The sequence below is a fragment of the Coffea eugenioides genome, chromosome 8, assembly GCF_003713205.1.
Source record: "Coffea eugenioides isolate CCC68of chromosome 8, Ceug_1.0, whole genome shotgun sequence".
NCBI lineage: Eukaryota > Viridiplantae > Streptophyta > Magnoliopsida > Gentianales > Rubiaceae > Coffea > Coffea eugenioides.
Window position 1 is genome coordinate 25,941,179 of NC_040042.1, and position 20,984 is coordinate 25,962,162.

Consider the following 20,984-nt stretch of genomic DNA (forward strand, 5'->3'; position numbering starts at 1 on the left):
TCTTTGGAGACCATTTAAAAAACTTTGAAAGGCTAAAGAAACTCATCAAAAATATAGTTTTCACTAGAATTTCCTTAGTTCACTAGTTAGAATAATATAATATAGGTAGTGCAGTTTAACTTTCTTGTATTTGTAGTTAGATTTGGATGAAAATTGGAGGAGCCAGATGGAGAGTTTGAAACTCATGTGACAAGGATGACTTCTCTCTTATCACTTTCTTTTTTGTATTTGAATTCATGTTTATCTATAATACAAGTTTGGATTTGTATTTTTATCATGTTTAGTTAAAGTTTATGTCTAGAGTATGAATGAACTTTCTATATCTTATTTGTGATGTTTACTTGATTATTTGATGATATTATTTTGAGCAAGTTATTTATCACATTTGCTTTTTTAATCATGATTAACCGGCTATTAATTATGATAATCTTAAGGTGTTAAGTTTGCAATGAGAATTAAAATTTAACATTCGTTCAAAGAAGTGATAAATTTAGAGAATTCACTCACGAGAGTAGAGGAGCACCTTTGTGGTTTTAGTGACTTGTTTCATGTAATTTCATAGAAGAAATGAACTTGTAGTTAATTCATAACCATGAGAGTAGGTATGACTTAATTACAAGTATAGTTGATTCACTACGAGAGTAGATTTCACATACATTAGGAAATTTAGCCATAACTAGTCAAAGTAATAGCATTCACTTAACCGGTAATCTCATTTGCAATAGTAAAGAATTCCATACCCCTAGGAGCTTTTTGGTATTATTTTCATCACCTTTATGTTTATGATAGTTTAAATAATAAAGGAGTTCGAAAATCACCGGTAATTGAAAATCTTCCCTGTGAATTCAACTCTTAATACCCTATACTCGTTCACGACCTGTATACTTGCACAAAAATCGCGTATGGAGTATTTAAAAATTTATAAATGTAAAACTTGATTGTGGATGAACTATTTGTTATATGTATACCCCGCGCTCGTCATTATCATGTCTCTATAACAGTATACCATCAAATTAATGATTGGATAATTTGTCCAAATACTCCAACCATCACACATGATTGTGCATCTATATGTTTTCCATTTGTGTTTAATGGAACTAATGTATTGGTCAACGGCTGTCATCTCCTCATTTAGATATTCACCTCCAATTTGTTTACCTGTTGGCCCTTCAATTCCAAGTCCAACACTAGCATTGTGTCAATCATTGATTGATAATAAGGATCACTATCAGCCGCATGAAATGGTATGGCATTAAAATGAAAAAATTTTGCAATTACCTTCCCGACTTTTTTGGCATTTTCTTTGAAAAACAAATTTTTTACTGATTTATTTTTGGAGGGAAACATGTACGGATCAACTCGCTTTGATCCCAAATCTCCTGTCCTGAGTTTAAAACTCTGTGAGAAAGCTCTTTTACTTCTAGAGGACAATAAATTAGGTATACTCGAAGTATTGCTCCCTGCAACGTAGCACATAAAAGATTGTAATATTTTTTTATTAAACAAGTCATGTAATCTAAAAATAGTATATTAATTCTTAGATATTTCTACATACATAAAAGATGTAAAATTCATAGTTCGCCGACCTTCAGATATAGAATGCTTACGTTGTTCTTCCATAAATCCCATGTATATACTTTCTTTCATAGCTCGCTTGTATTGCTTTCTTTCCAAAACTTTCATTTCTTCCTCGTTAAATTCGAAACTATCATCATCGTCATCATCCTCGTTTTCAACCAGCATATTGATGGATTGGCGCAATGATTAATTTTTCCTTTGTATTGCAACTCTTGCATTTTTACCTTAAATCAAGTGTTTCTTTAGAAGCTCTTTTATTTCTGTTGGAGCTGCAGGACATGCCTCTACTTGTCCTGCTACATGGCTGATATGTTGTTTCATCCTTGTAATTCCTCCATGTACAATTTTATCACAATAATTGTACTTTGCAACCTTTCTATCATCACCAATTGGAGTAGCATGATTCCAACAAATGTCTTGATTTGGAGCCATTTGACACTGTTCCTACATTAGTTAAATAAATATAGATGTGATGTTAAACATGTTAATATACATTATTTAGATAACAATAAAATTTTTTATTATCTAAATATATTAAAATTTTTTTGATCAAGTTTATACAAGATAGTTTATACTTTCACAATTTGCCCACTTCAATTTTTTTGTTTAACTAAGTGGAACTTGTAATAAACTCTTTTTTTGCCATTTTCTATTTAATTTACCTAAAATAATTTTAACCAACATAATTGAGATACATGAAAATAAATAAATTACATTTATGATCATCAAAATGTATCCAAATAATAACTATTATTTTCTAACTAAAACTTAGATAAGAGACTACTAATACAATTAATCATATACTTACTAATATATAAAAAATGCCAAAATGCATTATATAAATTTACAAATATCTAAATATCACATCTGAATACTAAATTAAAAAATTAAAATAGATAAGTTATTTTGAAAGAAGATGCGAACGTTTTGGCATAATACTTGAGTTTAAGATTAGGAGTCTAATCTCTTAATCCCTATATTACTTAAATAATTATAGATGTGATGTTGAACATGTAAATATGTATTATTTAGATAACAATAATTGTATTAAAATTTTTCCAATCAAGTTTAATTATACAAGATAATTTATACCTTCACAATTTGTCCACTTCAATTTTTTTATTTAACTAAGTGGAACTTGTAATAAACTCTTTTTTTGCCATTTTCTATTTAATTTACCTAAAATCATTTTATCCAACATAATTGAGATACATGAAATAAATAAATTATATTTATGATCATTAAAATGTATCTAAATAATGACTATATATTTTCTAACTAAAATTTAGATAAGAGACTATTAATACAATTTAATCACATACTTAATAATATGTAAAAAATCTCAAAATGCATTACATAATTTTACAAATATCTAAATATCACATCTAATACTAAATTTAAAAAAATTAAAATTGATACATTATTTTGAAAGAAGACGCGGACCTTTTGACCTGACGATTGAGTTTAAAATTAGGAATCTAATCTTTCAATTACTTGGGCCAAATTTGGACTTTGAGTGCTTCTAATTTTTTCTTCTATTTTTTTTCCCTCTATCTCTGGCTCCGGTGCAAAAGCCCTGAGCCCAGCTTCTCCAGTGTTGTTCCTCTCAGATTTAGCCGTCCCTTTCTTCGTTTTTTTATTTTCAATTTCCCTTTCGCTCCTTTGTCTCCTTCTTCACGGCCAGACGACGAAGAATTTCAAGAACCCCGCCAGCTGTCACCTTCATTCTTTCTTTCGCTTTTCCTTTCCCTCTGTTGTCTCCTTCCATTTCTGCCGTCACCCTCTGTTTTTCTCCTCTCCTTCCTTCACAGCCGGACTATGAAGAAATTGAAGAACCCCTTCCGCTCGCTTCTCCAAATAATCACTCCAGATACTGCTGTCACCCTCGTTCTTTCTTCTCCCTTTTCCTTTCTCTCTGTTTTCTCCTTCCCTCTCTGCAAACCTGAAGATATTCCCTCTCTGCAAAAGGCACACAGAAATTGACGGTATGTTTGTGCGGATGACTTGTCCCTTACACCTTTTAGAATAGAGTTACTAGACCCTGATGGTAAGGACTATTTAGGTAGTGTTGAAGTTTATAATGCAGCTATAGCTAAGGTTCTGCATAATTTTTTCTGTTTCTTGGAGGGTCTGCAGGTCTATCGTTGGTTCAACTGATCATTGTCTCTTTTACCAAGCAATGGTAGTTTCTGGTTTTTCTATGTGTTGCTATTTGGATTTATAATATTTTCATTCTTTATTTTCAGGTAATATGGAAGAAAAGAGCAGTACTGTAGCAAAGAGGACAAGGGCTCAAACAAAGTGTATATTGAAGAAAATGATTGATGAATACTATGAGAAGAAGCCGAAGGAGAAGAAAGGGGAAAGTGAGAAAGCCCATGACTTTGATGCAATGAACGCAACTGAGGGGAAAAGGAGGGAAGAATTGGAGTCAAGTAAAGTCAGAAGAAATGACATAGGAATGGTTAGAATTAACAGCACTAGCAATGATGAAGAGCAAAAAGGGGAAAATGCCAACCGAAATATCTTCAATAGAAAGAGGAAGGGAGCTGTTGAAAAGTTTTTCAATGATGATGAGAGTAGTGGAAGTGATGTTAGGATTTTGGGGCAAGAGGAAGTGGTGGAAGAAGTGAACTTGAAGGAATTTAATAGGATGAGGAGGAGGAGGAGGAGAGAAACTGTTTACAGCTGTAAGAATGATGATGGGGGAAATGGAAGTAGTGTTGAGATTTTGCAGGAACAGGAATCATGGAGCTCTGAAGAGGGTGCTGATGATTCTGATAAAGACTATAGTGAGGAAGAAACAGGAAGCTCTGATACACAATCAAACAATTGGGGTTATTGTTGCAAGGATAACCTTGAAGGAGGGATAGGGAAAGATGATGGCAAGATGAGTCCATCTGGAAGATATTATATCAAGGAAAAAGAGTGCAGTGAGGATGTCGAGATTCTTGGAAAGAGCATGGAGGATAATAGAAAGGAAGATTCAGTGGGAGGGAATGTCAGCAGTGAGAGTTCTTTGAGAAAAAGAAAGGTACATGGTAACCTGAAGGATGGTGAAGTGGTGACAAGTAAGTTATCGTGTCTGAGACCACGGCTTCATTCAACTCCCAAGTCCAGAAAACAGGAATCCGGACTTAGAACATCAAGAAAGTGCTGCCTTCGTGTTTCTGACAGTGAAAGTTCTCATTTTTCAGGTGAGGAGTCTGATTCATCAGATCGGGTGCCAAAGAAGAAAAAGGAAGGTAGTAGGATATCTAAGCTCTCTAAGAGAAGAGGAAGGGTGTTAAGAGAGGTGGATTATGTGAATATTCTTCTGGGGTCCATGTTCAAGGATGATGAGCAGACAAAGCAAAATCTATTTCCTTTTGAAGACAATGGTCCTATTCATACGCTGCTGTTAAAATTCAGATTTGATGATGAGGATCCAGCCCCACCTGAGAAAGAAGGCTGGCAGAAAGAAATTGACAACCTTTTTACTGAGATGGAAATGTGCCTCACGTTACCTGATTCTGACTTTACTGAATCATCCATGGTAATGATGCTTTGTTAATTTTGAGATTTGACATTCTCTGGTTACTACAGTGATTTCTGGATTTGGAGTCAAATAAGTATTTACATAGTTTCCACGACAGTTTGAACAGCTTAGCTAATACTATAGAAATGAAAGATTGTTTCTTCGATACGTTACTGCTGAAAACGATTTGAAGATAGCTCATTATTATGCCGCTGCTGTATTCCTTTTGCTATATCCATTCTTTGTCTGTCAGCTGAGTTTGGAGATTTTAGTCAACATGCTAACGTTGTGACTTCTGCCCTGGAATACTGAAGTTGATGCCTTAGAACTTTGAAATGATCTGGAAACATGCAGTAGGGTATCATCTCATGTCGGTCATCTAATATTTGTTTCTTCCTCAGTTATTATCTAATAATCTGTGTTTAACAAGATCATGTGGTTTTTCAAATTGTTGTAGTTTTTTTGATGGTATGCTTTCTTATGTAGTTTTAAGAATACAAGTTGCTACTTGATGATCCGCTGTGCATGCTATTTAGTTGGTCCTAATTTTGTATGTTTTTTTTTTTTTTGGCTATTGATGGTGTTGGGAGGATTATATTATTCATTTTAATTTACTTATACAACACCTAGCAAAAGCTTGCTGTTCTCCTTTTGAACCACTTTTAAGTAAATGTTTAAGCTAGATATCAGTTTTAATGAAACAAAGTTCTCTTCCATGTCCTGCTATAATAAAAGGCGTTAAGGAAATTTAAGATATTGGTTTTACTCCATAGATATTTTAACTCGTCCGTGCTTGAAGATTTTGATAATGTGGCAGCATGCAATTTCCTCTGTTCTTGTACGATAACTTTACAATAATTGGATTGTAAGATTCGTTTTCAATTTCCAAACTTTACAATATTTTGGATTGTATGATTTGTTTTTCGTCATCGTTGTATCACGTAGAAGTTCCAGAAATTTCTTTGTATGCACAATCACATACAGATACTCTCATCTAGTTCTTTGCGAGATCTCTGTCACTGGACAGAAAGATACTAAAGTATTTTCAGTGTGGTATTTGTGTCGTAAGAAACCTCCTAAGTTTTGTGCTCTTCTGGTGAAAATTACCATTTGGCTTAGATTTGCATTGTCCAAATAATGTTGTTGATATTTTTTGCTGGCTTTGCTGTCACTTTCCAATGATGTTTTTACTCTTTTTAATTATCCGATTGTCCAAATTGAAACTCGTGTGAGAAGATCTTGAGTTCTTGCATCGTTGATCATCAGGATGGCACGCATCATGTCACTGCTACGGCAAAGAGCCAAGCAGAATTATGTCTGTTAGGGGAACATCAGCTGATTCTTGAAGAACCAATTGGAATCGTATGCAAATATTGTCAAATTGTGTATATGGAAATGAAGGACATTTTTCCTGTTCTGGTATGTATTCAACTTGTCATTTGCATTATATTATTTTTTGAATTCCCTTCTTTTATGCTCCTTAGATGAACTTAAATGAATGAACTTCATACTCCTAATTTTTTTTTCCACTTAGCTTCTTGCTTTATTGGCTTGCAACAGAAGCGTAAGCATGTAAGACGGGGGAACACCCCGACAAAGACAAGGAAACAAGAACTTCTGTTCTAAGCTCATAACAGATGCTATGCTATTCTAGAACTCACTCTAAAACTTTAGGAGAAATGCCTATTCTAGACAGAGGCTCAAATTTTCACTAGACCAATGAACCTAGCCAACCACTACTATACCACAAAGGTCCTTCAAAATTTGCTTGCAAACATAGTAAACTGGATGCAGCAGATTTTTGGATAACTTTACGGTGTCCACTTCCCCAGAGTTGATAAACTGCAACAGCAAATCTCACCCTGCACACATTCTCCTAAATGACTTTCCAGCACAGTGTTGTTCAGCCTCTAACGATTCAGTGGACCAAGTCTTAGCAACTGTATATTTAGCCAGTTTTTATGGACTGACTGCAGGAGAGTAAGGACAAGAATATATGCTTAGAGATTCATTAGGGGCACAATCAGCTTCAACTGGCATACCCCAATAGATTAGCCTGTCTTTATTACTTAATCTCCACTCACATGCCAACCTTGAGGTATAGGAATGCTTAAGCATATATTTCTTTCCACAGACAGACGTACACCCGGCTAACTATTGGGCTGAGATTGAAGCTTTTTCATGGCTGATCTGGTAGTGTAGATTCCTGAAGAATCCGTTTTCCAATCTTCCTGATCGTCAAAACCTATAATAGGCAGACAATAACGAGTATCACGTTTTAAAGCAGCAGCACCTTTTAATTTCCTATCAGGGAGCCAAAAACAAGAACCACACTTAATGGTAGTGGCCTCCTTAGCGTCATTTTTACTAGCAAAGAGTTAAATAATCTGGGCTAAGTTGTGTAATGAAGTGGGACCTTTACAATGTTACCAGAACTTCATGTTGTTACTTGCATTCCCAGATTTTTTTTTAGAAAGTTTTATCTAAATTGCTATTGCCTGCAGAAAAAGGAGACTTCACACAGACGGGATTGGGTTGACCTTTGCAGAGGTGATTGCTCTGGTATTCATGAGCTTCATTTTGGTGAATTAGCCTCTCGAAACTACTACACCTCCATTGATGCTGAAGGCTCTGTATTGGATCTTATTCCCAATGATATTAGGATGTCAATGTATAGTCATCAACTGGATGGATTTGTCTTCTTGTGGAAAAACATAGTAGGAGAAACTTGTATTGAGAAGCTGAAAACTGAACTGTCTGATGATGGAAGAGGAGCCATAATATCACATGCCCCTGGCACTGGGAAGACCTGCCTGACAATTGTTTTTATTCTGTCATTGTTAAAAATGTATCCAATGTGCCGGCCTGTGATTATAGCTCCTAGAAGCATGCTGCTTACCTGGGAAAATGAGTTCCGAAAATGGGGATCTAGAATTCCTTTTCATAACTTTAATAGCAAGGACTTGTCAGGAAATGAACTCAAGACTGATGCAGAATTTCTTCGGAGGGTTGGAAGTCGAATGACAAAGCTGTACTCTTGGACAAAGGATAAAAGTGTTCTAGGAATCAGTTACAAGTTATTTGAGCAGATTGCCAGTGGACGGAAGGGAAAAAGAAGTGATGAAAGACTTGGGGAAATCTTTCTTCAACTGCCTGGTCTTGTGGTTCTTGACGAAGGGCACACACCTCGCAATCAACAGAGTCTTGTTTGGAAGGCTTTGACAGGAGTTAAGACAAAAAGAAAGATAATCCTCTCTGGAACTCCCTTTCAGAATAACTTTGACGAGTTGTATAATACTTTTTGCCTGGTAAACCCAAAGTTTTCTGGTTCAATCACTTCTGAGAGTTGCAACAGAAGATGGCAGCGGAAGAGCAATGTGGAGAAAGAGAGATGGATTTCCTTGACCAATGCCATTCATAAGAAATCTGACAATGTGGTAGAAGAGCTCAAGGCTATGATAGATCCCTTTGTACATGTACACAGAGGTTCTATACTAGAAGAGAATCTCCCTGGTCTGAAGGACACACTTGTTATTTTGCGGCCAACTGATGAGCAGAAGGACATTCTTCGGCTTATATCGGATGATTGGAGTAGGTTTGACCAAGTACATTTGGTGTCACTCATTTCTGTCCACCCATCATTAGCTGCTTTCAGTAAACGCTTGTCTGCCCGCAAAGATAGGCTAGGGGTGCTCGGATGCAGTCCTTACGCTGGAGTAAAGACAAAATTTGCCATTGAGCTCATCCGATTATGTGATGCATCACATGAGAAGGTTTTAGTTTTCAGCGAATTTATTCATCCTTTGAGATTCATAATGCAACAGCTGATGGATCAGTTAAAGTGGAGAGAAGGCATAGAGATGCTGTATATGGATGGAAAACGGGATGAGAAGAATCGCCAGTCATCAATTAGTTCTCTGAATGATCCTTCCAGTAAGGTGAAAGTTCTTTTTGCATCCACAAAAGCATGTTCTGAAGGAATAAATCTGAGTGGGGCATCAAGAGTTGTTTTGTTAGACGTTGTTTGGAATCCTTCAGTTGAAAGGCAAGCAATAAGCAGAGCATATAGGCTTGGCCAAAAGAATCTTGTCTATGTTTATCATTTGATAACCTCTGGGACCTTGGAGGTTGAAAAGTATGCTCAACAGGCTAACAAAGATCGCTTGTCTGAATTGGTATTTTCTTCTCGAGATAGGCAAAGTAACAAGTCCAGAATTTCATCCGTTTTTGAAGACAAAATCTTGGAAGGAATGCTTGACAACAAAATGCTGAATGATATCTTTGAGAATATTATTCACCAGCCAAAGGAATCAAATGTATTTGCAAACTTCAATTATGTTGAGCACAAGCATTAGCCAAAAGACCTTTTGCTGCTATATCTCTCATCAATTGTTGATACTGTAGCATTTTGTTTAGGAGCTCCAGTGACCTTTGTTCTGGCAACTTTTGAAACTTGCTGCACTTTGTTATAGAGTCTACTGATATGTTTTAAACTGTCTGATTTTTCTGTTGTACTTTTAATCAGCATTGTTTTACAGAATAGTTTTTCATTGTCCTGGTTCTTTTTTCAAGTCCCCAGAACTGCCAGTGTGATTTGGTAGTTTTTCCAGCCAGATAGCGTGTTTTGTTTATGATTTCTGTAGTGTCAGGCTGGATACAGCAAAAGGTCTTAATTAGCTTTATAATGGATTAACTCTTGCAGTCCCTCAATAGATATTTTGAGGATTTCCTTTTTTAGATTTCTCTTTTTTTTTTTTGAGGTTATAGAATGTTTATGTATATTCTACACTGGAATGTGCTGGGCAGTCTCCCAGATTTTAGTTATTGCAGGTGAGCCTTTTGCATGGAGTTTCACTTTGATTTGGGAGCTAAATCCATGATTTGCGAATAAGTTCAGGTACATATTTCTTTCATGATCTCTTTCTATGTCAAACGATGTTTCAGTCCATCGAATTATTAAGACAAGCTATGTTCCCTTCGTTGTACATGTTTAGATTCTTGAAAGAATTTCTATAATATTCTTGAGCTTGGATAAGTAGAATGAGAAAGTATTCTGGTCACTGCATCGTCGTATCCCATAGCTCATCGGAACATGTTTAACCTCTGGATAATGGCCTCTTGGGCAGTTAGATAAATTCCTTGACAGAATTGAATTGTCCATAATCTAAGCAGAGTGAAACTCCTGTAGATACAGGTATTGCTCCTTTCTTGCTTGGACCTCTACTTCTCTGTTAGGAAGCAGAACTAGAGAATGGTTATATTTTATGTAGCTTGATGCATTGTCCAAATTTGCTAGCTATGTTTCCGAAGGGTTTTCAATAACCAAGTTTCGAGGGATCTAGAAGGAAAAACTGCAAGGTGGTTTGATTATATTAGTAGAACTTGATTTTACATAAATCCTTAAATCCTCATGCAAATTCTCTTGAATCGTTGGTTATGGATGCAGGCATTGGTCCAAAAAACTGGTTGATTATATTAGTATGAAATTTTGAATGGTAAGGCTGAAATCTAAGGAGAGAGAATCATTTAAATGGTTGGACTGGAGAACAAGATACTGAACTGATGAGATGTTAAAAAAGCTGCATAGGTACTGCAGAGACCTTGTTGCAAGACAATTTAATAGAACTCAAATTGGAGAGCTTTCCAAGTTCTTCAGGAATGCTTCCTTCAATAATGTTACCTGATAGACTGAGGATGTGTAAAGCACACAGATTCCCTAGTGAATGTGGTATCATTCCTCTGAAATGATTCACAGAAAGATGCAACACAAGGAGGTTATTAAATGAAAGCAGGAACTTCACTTTCAAGATTGTTGCTTTTCAAATTAATGACTTCGATGTCTGCATTAGATTTCTAGGAATATCACCTTGGAAAAAAGTCAAATATGAAGTGAAATATGCTGCAGGCACAAAAGATGACCGAACTTATGAGGTATTATACCATCAAAGAAGCTATTATGCAAGATTGAGTTCCTTAACTATGTAACTGAAGGAAGCTCCCAATTTTCAGTGACGGCAAGTTTAAGGCTGTCTCGCTTTGATCAAAAGGACTGTTCCAAGAAGTTAAGAACTAGAAAAGGGTCACTCTCAATTTGAACTTTCATGGCAAGCAAAGCTTGCCAGTCTGTCTAATTTGACGAACTGACTAAATTGCTGGCTGCAGTAGGCGTGAGTGACTAATGTTATAGAGTTCAGGAAACAGAGTATAACACTTGAAAGCATATGCATTTCAATTGGACCTTCATTTCCTAGGTGGATGGGCTATGCAAATGCAATGTGTTGAGTATGGCCTGGCAAAGTTTAGCTGGAATCCTGTGTAGATAACCATATCCGATGAAAAGAGTACCTCCTTTTGGGAAATAAACTACTGTTTATTTTGGCTAATGTAGTGCCAATGCCAGATTTGCTGGAAACTTGACAAATTATATTTAGTTTGTCAGGCTCCCATTGCAGCTTGGCTCACACCACACAATGACATTTCAGCTCCTCCTGATAAGAATTCTGGTTACGACTTGCAAGTAAATGTAGAATCACTCTCTTACAGCTAGTGACTATGGGGATGTAGTTTGAAAAATGAGAAATGTTCCCAGAATTTTAATCCAGCTGCTGTGGATACCTACAGTTTTCCTTGTAAACGTTGCTCCCTGATGTTGGGCTCTAGCTCTCTCTTAGGCCTTTGGTCAAAATCCCTTTTGCCGTACGTATCCAATTTCCCAGGAGCGGGTATCCTAACAAAGTAAAAAGTGACGGAGCAAAAATATGTCACTCAAGATCCAGAGATCATAATTTTGAAGAGGAAAAGTGAACAGCCAAACTTCTCAGCTTAAGAACCCCATTGATCATAGTTTTGAAGAGGAAAGTGAACAGCTTGTGAAACACAAAAATAAGATGGTTCCACTTTATAAATGAAAAAACTACAGCATAGATGTTTTTCAGTTTTTAATGAATATTAGTAATTTTTTGTTGAACCCAACTTCTTTGTTTCCTGATTACTGTAGTGAATGCTGAATCTTCTTTGTACTGGATGTGTTATTTCAAAAGTACAAGGTACGTTAAGTGAACCTCTTTATTGACTGAAAGCCACATTGAAGCCTGCAGTACAGCAGTTGGACTAATCAGGTAAAGGTATCAACTGTAAATTTACAATCAAGAAATCAGCTGGAAGAACAGAATTTTTTTTTCTTCCAGAATGCCATTCTAGGATCAAGAATCAAATTCTATCTGAGAAGGAAAGACATACAAACTGAAAATCCAAAAGGCAATGTGCACACAGAACCTGCAAAATTGGATTTGACATTTCAACTTTATATACTAGTTGTTGTCATACCTTCACTAATTTCATCTGCACTATCAACAACTTTTGATGGGGAATGAGCAGTAAACGACACTTCATTTTTGAGCATTCATGCTTAAAAACTACATCCCTAGCCGCCTATAGGTTCATCAATGCATCCACTGCATCCATCCTTTCTCTTGGCCTCTGAGCTGAACTCGAAACTCTGACATGGAAAGAAGAAGCCAAACACCTTTCAATTTTATGACTGGCACATCTTCTGGTTTGAGTATGAGTGACAATTGAAGATTGAAATAAGAAAATCAGTGACCTCAACCAACTGAAAATAGAGCAACTCAAAAGCATCAGACTTGCAGTAATATTTGGATTAACGATGTATATAAGAAATACAATTAATCCAATTACATAAGATGATCAGTGAAGAACAAATTCTGTGCAAGATCAGCAGCATTTGGCTAAGCAAACATGTCCTGTGGAATTTCATTGACATCAAAAAGGTGCCAAGACAAAGTAATGTGGATTTTATTTGCAAAGTTTCAAGGTTTGACAAAAAGCCGTATGGTAATCACCTAAAGCAACATATCCAACTGTTTATACAAGTTCAATTGTTCTTGAATGGATATCAACGGCAAGAAAAACAGACCTTGCAAAGCCAAAGTCACTTAAATGAGCGCAAAGTTGCTCAGTGAGAAGCAGGTTACTTGGCTTTATGTCACGATGATTGGGTGGGATTTCACAGCAGTGGTGAATATACTCTAATGCTGAGGCAACATCTACAGCAATGTTTAACCTCCAAATAAAGTTCAAGTTCTTTGGCTGCAGTAAGTTAGAAGAATTTGGATGTAACCAGTTTTCCAAACTCCCGTTAGCCATGAACCCATAAACCAAGGCTTTGAACTCGTTGCCTCTGAAATCAATGCTTGAGAAAGATGTAATTATCTTGACTAGATTTCTGCGACGAATTTTCCTCAGAGCTTCACATTCAGGCATAAAACTCTTTTCTGGTTCCTCAGTGTTGAAGGTTCAGTACCTTCACAGAAACTGCTCCTTCACTGTACTCGAAAATTCCCTTGTAGATAGAACTATATCTTCCCTCAGCAATTAAATTGGTTGGAAAAAGCCATCAGCAGCTTGATGAAGTTCTGTATAAGAAAGTTTAAGATATTGATCTCCCAGAGGAGAGTCTGAAGATGTACTAGAAATTCTGCTCTTTCTTGTGGAGCAGCAGAAAGCAGTTAGGTATGCTAGGAGAAAAGAAACAAGGAAACCATCAAACGTGAAGATCAAAACTCCAATCAAGTTAAACTTGCTATTTGCGGACTCTAAACTTCCATATGGCTTTTCACTTCCAGCAATGGAAAACATTGTAGAGTTCATAAAAAGACCTTCGTTTGGCACTTCTCCTTCCAACATATCATAAGAAGGATTCAGAAACTGTATCAAGCGAAACAGTGCAAGACTCACAGGAATGTTACCAGAGAGAGAATTTCTAGAAAGATCTTGAAGTTGAATTCCTCTCAATAGATGCAATGATGATGGAATTGGGCCTTTAAAAAGGTTGCCCTGCAGACTCAGAAACTCCAAAACTTCACAAAAGCCAAGGGAGGATGGAAGCTCTCCAGACAATCTATTGTTTGAAACATCCAATCTCCCAAGATTTATCAAGTTACCCACCCCTGTTGGTAAAAGTCCACTGAGACAGTTCTGAGCTAAGTTCAGAAAGACTGAGAGTGAATGATTGAAGGCCCGTAAGTTCTTCAAGTATTGCACCAGTAATTCTATTCTGTGAAAGATCCAAGTGTTGCAATACTTTACAGTTACCCAGAGAAATAGGTATGCTTCCTTCTAATGTATTCTCTTGCATTTCAAGAACATTTAGCAGATTAAGATTCCCAATGGAGGCAGGGATCTTACCAATGAATTTGTTCCCTTCAAGATAGAGTCCCTGTAGCTTTGTAAGTTTTCTAATAAGTTCAGGGGTTATTATCACTCGATCCCCTTGATGTTTGGTGCTATTATCAATTTCCTCCTTAATGTTATTTTTTAATCACTTTACCTCCAAGACTAACGGTCAAACTTAACGGAGTTTGTTAATTAAAGTGAAAAGACATGTTTAACCCTAAATTATTATTATTTTATCCCCATAAAATATAGTCTCATTATCAATTTACCCCATAGAGATATTTTTTAATTAATTTATCCTTTCATTAAACTAATTTAGCAAGTTAAAAAACTTTAGAAAAAAATACTCTCCTCTTTGCATAATAAAAATAATAAAAAATTTAGAGTGACTCTTCTCCTTTTTAGTATCCAGAAAAAAAGTCAAAATATTAATTTCTTTCTTCTTGCCCATCTTATTAATATTGAAAAAAATAGAAAGATGGAGAGAGGGAGGGGGAGAGGGAGAGAGAGAGCTCAATTCGTTTTTTAAAAATTACAAATAAGAAAGAATTATATACTTTTATTATTTTAAAATTATTTCACTTTTTTGTTTACCACCAAATTCCAATCCTAATCTCGACAACCTTAAAATAATACGATAATGTTAGACTTTTCTTTATTTTCCTTTTTTGCAAAATCTAATTTTTTTTGTCTCCTTCTTTTCTATCTCTTTTTCTTTTCTTAGTATTAATAAATGTGAAAAAAAGAAATTTGAAAAAACTCTTTTATTTTTATGTTTTTCGATCTCTTAAAGTGAAAAAAAGGAAGAATAATCATTCCAACTTTTTTATTTTTAATTATTATAAAAAGGGGTAAATATATTTAAAAAAATTTTGACCATACTAGTTAGATTAACGATGAGGTAAAATGCCTAGAAAATAATGTTAAGAACAAAAAAGATTGTATCACTATAATCTAAACGAATAAAGTGATAATAACAATAGTAATGCTATAAAATAAAAAGGTATTTTTGTCCAAAATTTCTTAACATATTGAGTTGAATTACTTATGGGGGTAAAGTGACTAAAAGATAACGTTAAGGGGTAAATTGATATTAGGGATATAGTTTAAGGGGGTAAAATGATAATAACCCTAAGTTCAGGGATGTGGCCTATAAGCATGTTCTGACTTCTGACTCATTGCCATATTCTCAAGGTTGATAAGGTTCTCTAGGTTATCAGGGAGTCCCCCGGATATATAGTGTCTGTCAAGCATTAGGTATGTAATTGGGTGGACAGATTTGCAACAGAATTGGGCAAAGCACCTCCATGATTGTTAGCATTCAAATGCAGATTTCTCAGATTAGTGCAATTAGTCAAGGAAGTCAGAAAGCTTAAGCCAGTGCTATCAGCACTTCCAAGTGGATTCTTTGAAAAGTCTAACCTTTGCAAATGTTTAATAAGATTTCCCAAATTCATGGGTACAACTCCTGATAAAGCATTTGCACCAATGTCCAAAATCACAATTCCTGAAGCATTGGTAATGGATACTGGCATGGATCCAAAAAACTGGTTTTCTGCAACAGCAGAATTATGAAGTCTTGAACAGTTCAGACCAACATCTGAGGGGAAAGATCCATTTAAATAGTTGGAGGCAAGATTAAGATACTGAATTGATGAGATTTTGAAAAACTGCATGTGTACTACACCAGACAATTTGTTAGAAGACAGCTTAAGAAACTCCAAATTGGATAATATTCCAAGTTCTTCAGGAATGTTCCCTTCAAGAAAGTTGTCAGATAGACTAAGGATGCGTAAATCAGCTAAATTCCCCAGTGAATGTGGTATTGTTCCTTTGAACTGGTTTTTAGAAAGATACAAGTCAAGGAGATTTCTCGATGAACCCAGCTCAGCAGGTATTTCACCTTCATGATTGTTTCTCTTCATGTCTGCCTATGTTAGATTTCTAGGGATTTCACCTTGGAAAGAGTTGTTATAAAGTAAAAGATGCTGCAGGTGTAAAAGTTGATTGAGCTCATGAGGTATTGTGCCATGAAAGAAGTTATTATCATGGATGAGTTCCTCGAGAAAAGTCAGGTTACCTATGTTACATATGAAAGCATATGAAAATTGAAGTCGAAAACTCATTTTGCAAGTGGAATTGCTGAGCAAATCCTGATGGACTTGAGAAAGGAATACAGTGTGGAATTCCACTCTCAGTGGAAATAGTTAGTTGTTTGAGAATTACATAATTGACTATATTGACTATTGAAGTACCAATGCCTGATTTCTTTTCAGGAAATAGTAAAATACCATTAGCGTAGAAGCACTGGTGCTCATTCAGTCAAGTCAAGATGCCTGTAGGACCACCATTAGTGCTCGTCAACTGAAGGTATTCTTCTTGACATTTCACTCATCAAATGAAAATCAAATTATAGGAAATTTCTTGCTCCTGTCTTCACTCTTCCGTTCATAACCACAGCCAATTTTTTGTATCGTTCCAGGGGTCCAAATTTGGCAGATATGAAAGCGTGGCAGTCTATGACTAGGGCTGCAACTAAGAGCTTTCGTTACTTTGATTATTCGTAGGCATGCAAAGCAAAGCTAAATTAAGGACGCATCACCTAGAGTGAATGCGTGTTTAATGAGGATACGAGACCATCATATGAGATCGAGATGGCCTTAATCTAATGGTCACGCTTGAGATTCCAGGAACTAAAAGTTCTGAATTCTAGACTTCTTTGTCCCCTTTCAATTTTTTAAATCCCATCCTTTCTCTGCTAAAAAAAAAAGTTTTTTAACACGAATAAAGGAAAGAAATCAGCAAAGAGTGGAATTTAAGTGTTTGCCTTGAAAGATTAGTATTAGCTAGAATATTCCCTTTGCACACGGCAAGGGTATTTGCAGTGGACTACTAGAAGGATTGTGCATGAGGCGAATTGAAAAATGTTCAGCTTAGGAGAGTGTGACCATTTTAGTTCATATCCAACTTTAGTTCTTTTTTTTTTGGGGGGTCAAACTTCAACTTAGTATTTCTTAACTTGATAATTCAAGGTTAATTTCAAAATAGAGGCACTGCTCTACTCTCTTCCTGGGCACATTCTATCAGCCACAGGGGAGAATTCTCTTCCCGACTAATGTCACACACAAGCTAGTGTTATAACAAATTATGCTAACTTGTGAGCTACTCTCTATGAACAAAAGAGAAGGAACATTGTTCAAACAACCCTCTCAAATTACAAACATCCTCAAGGATGGTGGCAATAATTGACTCATCTTCCTGTTTTAGGTGTATCCTATCCACAATTATCTTGCAGTCTGATTGGATTTCTATTTTCTGCCAATTTTCTTATCTTGCCACAATCATAGCTGCTCTTATAGCTTCTGATTCCTAGATAGCTAAACCAGCTTGCTTTTCTCCCTACATTGCCTACACTCCGATGATCTTCCTCTGTTAAAATAATCACCGACTCCTGTCTCCAATTCCTCTTGTATATTCTATCTAGATTGTTCTAGCAGAATGTTAGTAGTGTAGTAATAGGAATATTCTAGAACTGTCTAGCAAAGCTCACCACATCAAACTAGTTTGATAGTATTATAATATTAGCTTTCTTAGGTTTCTAGATCAATGTTAGCCGACCTAAGAGACTTAAATATAGGCAATTGGAGTAAAATCTCCAATGTGAGGTGACTTGCTTGTCTCTAACCTTAGTGTAAGTTTCTTGTCTTTGCGTTGTGAGTTTGTGCTTAAGTTATGTAGTGTATTATGAGATAGCGTCCCATGGTTATAATATTTTGGTGTAATGCATTTTGTATTCAATTATTAAGTGTTATTTTTATAGTATAGTTTGGGCCTACCAGTTGACAAAAATCAAAAAGTGATATTAGAGCGGGATGCTTCGAAACATTTTCGTTAAGGTGTTTTTTTGCAGGATGGCTCGATCAAGGACCAAATAAATTGTTTGTCGAAGTGAATGGTTTGGTACCGTGTGGTACGAGTGAGGCTGCTCATTAAGACCTCTGTTTTCAAACTCGGACCGGACCGGCCGGTCGAACCGGTCGAACCGGGAACCGGCCAGGTAGCCGGTCCGAGTCACATTTAAAAACCGGAAAATTAAAACCCGGTCAAAGCCGGTCAAAAACCGGGTTTGACCGGGTTTGACCGGGAAAAAACCGGTTTTTTCGGTTCAACAGTAATTTTTTTTAAAAAAATTCAAACTTTTTAATATTATGTTTTGACCCCCTAAATTGTTAAAACTTATTGATATACCTCAAATATTTGATACTTTATAAATATTGTCCTAAAATTTGATGTTATTTTTCAATTAAATTCATAATTTTAATTCTAAACTTGTTAATATTTATTAAATAATATAAATTGCTACTTGATTGTTCTAATTTCTTTGTATTTTCTTGTTAAATATATTTGAAACATCAAATATATATGGATATACCTTTATTAATATCAATATATTATTAGATATTATATATAATGTTTTAATTTTTAAATAATTTTTATTTATGACGTCATCCGGTTCGACCCCTATCGACCCCCGGTCGAACCCATTGACCCCTGACCCCTGACCTCGGCCGAGTCGCTATCCGGTCCGGTTCTGAAAACATAGATTAAGACACAGTTTGGGACTATATAAGTTGTTGGCCTGGGACCACGGTCACTTGGTCGAGGTCCAATAAGGCATTATTCTTTCAAAGTGAACGGTCAGGGACTATACTGCAAGGTACGAGAAAATTTCGTCAAGAATAAGGGTGGCAATGGGGCTGGGTTTGCCGTTGTCAAATAACTTCCCCCGCCCCCGCCCCAGTCCCTCTTCCCTTGTGGTTCTTTGAGAGAGAAAAAATTAACTTACCATATTTAACAATCTCTTTATCAATGAGATAATTTTATTATTCATTCTATATCAAAATATTCAATAAAAACATGTCCAAATACTCAACTTTAGACCATCAAAATGAGTTGCAAATACTAATAATTAAAGAAGATTAGCAACCTGTCAATACTATGAAAATAACATTAAAACTTCTGATTGAAATATAATAGGACAAAATCACAATTATATGTTCACAATTATGTTATTAATTATATTATTAAATATTAAAAATTGGATAATAACTAAATTATTATATTGTGTACATATACGTATTATATATACATTTATAAATTTAAATATATAAATGTATATTTATATATTTTTGATATGCGGGGAACGGGGTGGAGGATGGAGTGGGTGTATGCTGCTCCGCCCCTTGCCCCATTTTAAGGCAGTGAGAAATTTTCTCACCCCGTCCCGCCCCATTTCTACTCCAGCAGGGACGGTTGCTCGGCTCCAACACTCGTTCCTATGCTACCCTTAGTCAAGAACAGTTTGGGACTCTTAGAGTCATTGGTTTGGGATCGGATTTACTTGGCTAGTGCTGGGCACACCAAGGAGGGATGATGGATTTTGCCGCATCAATAAGCGCCATTGAGAAACTCAACGACCCTAATTATGGGAATTGAGCACGCAAATGAAGTACTATGTTATTGGCCAATTTATGGGAAGTGGTCAATAGTGAGAACACAACACCACCAAGTGGGAACAAAGCTCTCGAGGAATGGACGCGAAATGTGGAAAGGCGTTGTATGCATCGGCAATTGTTGTAGAGGATGAGCAATTGCGAAGGGTAAATTTAGCACCGACACTAAAGGAAGCATGGGGCATCCTGGTAGCTGCATTTGCCAAGAAGAACAAATGGAAGCTACAGCCACTCGAGAATGAGCTCTATTCGATCTCGCAGCAAAATCTCACTGTAAATCGGTACTTTTCTAAAGTGAAGTCTTTATGTGACATCAGTTTTGATGATTTCGATTGGTATTTCAAAAACTTGCAAACCACATCAAAATGTCGCTTATTAAATTAAACGGAGTTAAATTCAACATTTACTAAATCATAGAAGATTTTTGGCAGTTCACCCATTTTTCGAATAATATGGGTGGTAAACGCTTTATTGTAACTAGTGTTAAAGGCACGCCTAATGTGTGTGCGATTTAGAGATAATTATTAATTTTTATGAATATATTAATTTTTTACAAAATTAAATTTATATAAATTATTCACGGAAAAAATTGCAATTTGTTAGTAAATTTTTTCTTTAATACAATTATAGTTAATTTGATAGTTACAACATTTAAAGAAATTATGGGAGATTGTTAGTAAATATGATTAGGTGGTTAGGATAAAAATTAATTTCTTAAAGGCAAAATTAGAAGTTCAAAAAATGACCAAAAATATTTACCTCAACTGCCACTTCTCTCCTTTCATTATTCTATAGATATTTTTCTATGAGATCAATACAGACTTTTATCTTTTTATAAGAAATGTTAGTATTTCGAAAGGTGATAAAAATTAATAGCTTTAAAGGAGTTGCATGGAGTTGCGATGGCACTATTGAATTTTTGACACCTTTTTTTTTATTTTTTGGTCAATCCCCAATTCCTACTCTAACTTTAGGGAAAGATTCAATTGAGCCAAGGGAGTTAGAGGGAAAGAATCTCACCTCTAGATAAAAAAAGATGCATTATTGTGCATCCTTTGGATTTTACTATAGGTGTATAGGTTTGAACCCCTAACTTGTAGCCAAACTTACACTTTATGTTTCACCTGGTGGCCAACTCACCTAAGAAGAGTTGTTTTTGACACTTAATATTTACCATAGTC

At 35.7% G+C, this 20,984-nt stretch overlaps 3 protein-coding genes across 7 annotated transcripts; 1 reads left to right on the forward strand and 2 right to left on the reverse strand.

The window, feature by feature from the left end:
• The first annotated feature begins 3,276 nt into the window (after positions 1-3,276).
• LOC113779143 (SNF2 domain-containing protein CLASSY 4-like) lies at positions 3,277-9,592 on the forward strand. 2 transcript variants are annotated; one of them, XM_027324605.1, is made up of 5 exons: positions 3,277-3,563; positions 3,825-4,649; positions 4,776-5,113; positions 6,362-6,514; positions 7,600-9,592. In XM_027324605.1, the coding sequence occupies exons 2-5, from the start codon at positions 3,830-3,832 to the stop codon at positions 9,448-9,450; spliced, it is 3,162 nt and encodes a 1,053-aa protein (XP_027180406.1). In that variant the 5' UTR covers positions 3,277-3,563; positions 3,825-3,829; the 3' UTR covers positions 9,451-9,592. The 2 variants fall into 2 exon arrangements, with proteins under 2 accessions (XP_027180406.1, XP_027180405.1); XM_027324604.1 differs by having other exon boundaries at positions 3,825-5,113.
• Positions 9,593-11,435: 1,843 nt separating this feature from the next.
• Positions 11,436-14,289, reverse strand: LOC113781312 (probable LRR receptor-like serine/threonine-protein kinase At3g47570). 4 transcript variants are annotated; one of them, XR_003469577.1, is made up of 3 exons: positions 13,032-14,289; positions 12,422-12,707; positions 11,436-11,822 (listed from the first exon to the last, which is right to left on the reverse strand). XR_003469577.1 is itself a non-coding variant. In XM_027327231.1 (2 exons), exons 1-2 carry the CDS (start codon positions 13,376-13,378, stop codon positions 12,527-12,529), a joined length of 414 nt encoding a protein of 137 aa, XP_027183032.1. In that variant the 5' UTR covers positions 13,379-14,289; the 3' UTR covers positions 12,143-12,526. The 4 variants fall into 4 exon arrangements, 3 of the variants coding, with proteins under 3 accessions (XP_027183032.1, XP_027183031.1, XP_027183029.1); XM_027327231.1 differs by lacking the exon at positions 11,436-11,822 and having other exon boundaries at positions 12,143-12,593; XM_027327230.1 differs by lacking the exon at positions 11,436-11,822 and having other exon boundaries at positions 12,143-12,647.
• Positions 13,490-16,215, reverse strand: LOC113780454 (probable LRR receptor-like serine/threonine-protein kinase At3g47570). The gene is made up of 2 exons (XM_027326252.1): positions 15,566-16,215; positions 13,490-14,171 (listed from the first exon to the last, which is right to left on the reverse strand). The coding sequence occupies exons 1-2, from the start codon at positions 16,213-16,215 to the stop codon at positions 13,490-13,492; spliced, it is 1,332 nt and encodes a 443-aa protein (XP_027182053.1).
• Between the last annotated feature and the right edge of the window lie 4,769 nt (positions 16,216-20,984).